Source organism: Chaetura pelagica, unplaced genomic scaffold (assembly GCF_000747805.2).
Source record: "Chaetura pelagica isolate M959 unplaced genomic scaffold, ChaPel_1.0 scaffold888, whole genome shotgun sequence".
NCBI classification, from domain to species: domain Eukaryota; kingdom Metazoa; phylum Chordata; class Aves; order Apodiformes; family Apodidae; genus Chaetura; species Chaetura pelagica.
Genome location: NW_009954315.1, coordinates 9,869 through 12,647, shown reverse-complemented (window position 1 = coordinate 12,647; position 2,779 = coordinate 9,869). Strand labels below are relative to the sequence as shown.

General features: G+C 63.4%; 2 protein-coding genes across 2 annotated transcripts in view; one reads left to right on the top strand and one right to left on the bottom strand.

Annotated features, from left to right (window-relative positions):
- LOC104394516 (uncharacterized protein PB18E9.04c-like) overlaps window positions 1-1,205 on the bottom strand; it is a 6,142-nt gene extending 4,937 nt beyond the window's left edge. Inside the window, 2 exon segments of the mRNA XM_010004117.1 lie at window positions 213-292; window positions 1,180-1,205. Coding sequence (XP_010002419.1) covers window positions 213-292; window positions 1,180-1,205 — 106 coding nt within the window.
- The window catches only part of LOC104394515 (kallikrein-14-like), a 7,822-nt gene continuing 6,246 nt past the window's right edge, over window positions 1,204-2,779 (top strand). Inside the window, exons 1-2 of the mRNA XM_010004116.1 lie at window positions 1,204-1,222; window positions 2,472-2,621. Coding sequence (XP_010002418.1) covers window positions 1,204-1,222; window positions 2,472-2,621 — 169 coding nt within the window. The remainder of the gene's footprint in view (window positions 1,223-2,471; window positions 2,622-2,779) is intronic.

Genomic DNA, 2,779 nt, shown 5'->3' with positions numbered 1-2,779 from the left:
GGCATGGGGAAGGAGGGGGAGGTCCTGGCTGGCCAGAAGACCTCCTGGGTGGGAGCTGGGAGACACTGGGAGGTAGCTGGGAGCTACTGGGTGGTAACTGGGAGGCATGGGAGGGAGCAGGAGTGGTGCTGGGGGGAACTGGGAGGGCACTGGGATGTGCTGGGAGAGCACTGGGAGGGACTGGGAAGGAACTGGGGAGCACTGGGAGCTACTGGTGGGTTACTGGGAAGGGACGGGGGAGCACTGGGAGCTACTGGTGGGTTACTGGGAAGGGACGGGGGAGCACTGGGAGCTACTGGTGGGTTACTGGGAAGGGACGGGGGAGCACTGGGAGCTACTGGTGGGTTACTGGGAAGGGACGGGGGAGCACTGGGAGCTACTGGTGGGTTACTGGGAAGGGACGGGGGAGCACTGGGAGCTACTGGTGGGTTACTGGGAAGGGACGGGGGAGCACTGGGAGCTACTGGTGGGTTACTGGGAAGGGACGGGGGAGCACTGGGAGCTACTGGTGGGTTACTGGGAAGGGACGGGGGAGCACTGGGAGCTACTGGTGGGTTACTGGGAAGGGACGGGGGAGCACTGGGAGCTACTGGTGGGTTACTGGGAAGGGACGGGGGAGCACTGGGAGCTACTGGTGGGTTACTGGGAAGGGACGGGGGAGCACTGGGAGCTACTGGTGGGTTACTGGGAAGGGACGGGGGAGCACTGGGAGCTACTGGTGGGTTACTGGGAAGGGACGGGGGAGCACTGGGAGCTACTGGTGGGTTACTGGGAAGGGACGGGGGAGCACTGGGAGCTACTGGTGGGTTACTGGGAAGGGACGGGGGAGCACTGGGAGCTACTGGTGGGTTACTGGGAAGGGACGGGGGAGCACTGGGAGCTACTGGTGGGTTACTGGGAAGGGACGGGGGAGCACTGGGAGCTACTGGTGGGTTACTGGGAAGGGACGGGGGAGCACTGGGAGCTACTGGTGGGTTACTGGGAAGGGACGGGGGAGCACTGGGAGCTACTGGTGGGTTACTGGGAAGGGACGGGGGAGCACTGGGAGCTACTGGTGGGTTACTGGGAAGGGACGGGGGAGCACTGGGAGCTACTGGTGGGTTACTGGGAAGGGACTGGGGAGCACTGGGAGCTACTGGTGGGTTACTGGGAAGGAACTGTGGAGCACTGGGAAGGAGCCTCAAGTGAACTGGGGACACTGGCATGTACTGGGAACATACTGGTGTGAGTGGGAGGGGAAGAGGAAGCACTGGGAGGCGGCAGCTGTTGTGGAACTGGTACTGGGAGGGAGTTGTGGGTGAACTGGGAGCACTGGGAGGTGGTGGGGGTGTACTGGTGTGGGTGAGAGGGGAAGAGAGGGTACTGGGAACGCTGCGGTGGGGGGCACTGGGAAGCACTGGGAGCACTGGTGGGCTGTGGGAAGGAGGAGGGAAGGTAATGGAGGGGACTGGGAGGGACTGGGAGGGTACTGGGAAGGAGCTGGAGGTGAACTGGGGGCACGTGGGAAGGAATGGGGAAGCACTGGGAGGGAACTGGGAGGTGCTGAGGGTGTACTGGGGATACTGGGAGGGAACTAGAGGTTACTGGGAGGGAACTGGAGGCTACTGGGAGGCACTGGGGGCCACGGAGGGGAATGAGGCAGTGTTGGGAAAGGACTGGGAGGCACTGGGAGGGAACTGGGAGGCAGGGAGTGGGAAGCAGGAGGTTACTGGGAGCACTGGAAGGACACGGGGGTGGCACAGGGAGGTGCTGGGGGGGAACTGGGAGATACTGGGCGGGAAGTGGGAGACACTGGGGGGTAACTGGGAGACACTGGGAAGAACTGGGAGATACTGGGAGGGAACTGGGAGGTCATTGGAAAGGAGGGGGAGGGCCTGGCTGGCCAGAAGACCTCCTGGGTGGCAACTGGGAGACACTGGGAGGTAGCTGGGAGCTACTGGGTGGTAACTGGGAGGTACTGGGAGCTAACTGGGAGCTACTGGGAGGTAACTGGGAGGCACTGGGAGGAGCTGGGAGGTCATTGGAAAGGAGGGGGAGGTCCTGGTTGGTCCTGGCTGGCCAGAAGACCTCCTGGGTGGGAACTGGGAGCTACTGGGAGACACTGGGTGGGGAACTGAGAGGTACTGGGAGGTAACTGGGAGGCAATGGGAGGAACTGGGAGGGAACTGGGAGGCCACTGGGAAGGAGGGGGAGGTCCTGGTTGGTCCTGGCTGGCCAGAAGACCTCCTGGGTGGGAACTGGGAGCTACTGGGAGACACTGGGTGGGGAACTGAGAGGTACTGGGAGGTAACTGGGAGGCACTGGGAGCTAAATGGGAGCTACTGGGAAGTAACTGGAGGGAACTGGGAGGTCATTGGGAAGGAGGGGGAGGTCCTGGCTGGCCAGAAGACCTCCTGGGTGGGAGCTGGGAGACACTGGGAGGTAACTGGGAGCTACTGGGAGGTAACTGGGAGCTACTGGGATCTCCCCAGTGGCCGTGGGGGACGAGACCCGCATCGTGGGCGGGAAGAGCTGCCCCCGCACCCGCCACCCCTACCAGGTGGTGCTACTGGGACCCCAGCAGAACATCCACTGCGGGGGGGTCTTACTGGGCCGGTACTGGGTCCTGACGGCGGCTCATTGTGACACCCAGAGGTGGGTACTGGGAGGGAACTGGGAGGGTCGGGGTGCCCACCCACCAGTGGCCCAGGGGCACTGGGACCAGTGGAGGTGGTGGGACTTCACTGGGTTGGTCACTGTCGGTGTGTAACTGGGCTCCCAGTATGACCAGTGCCTTGGG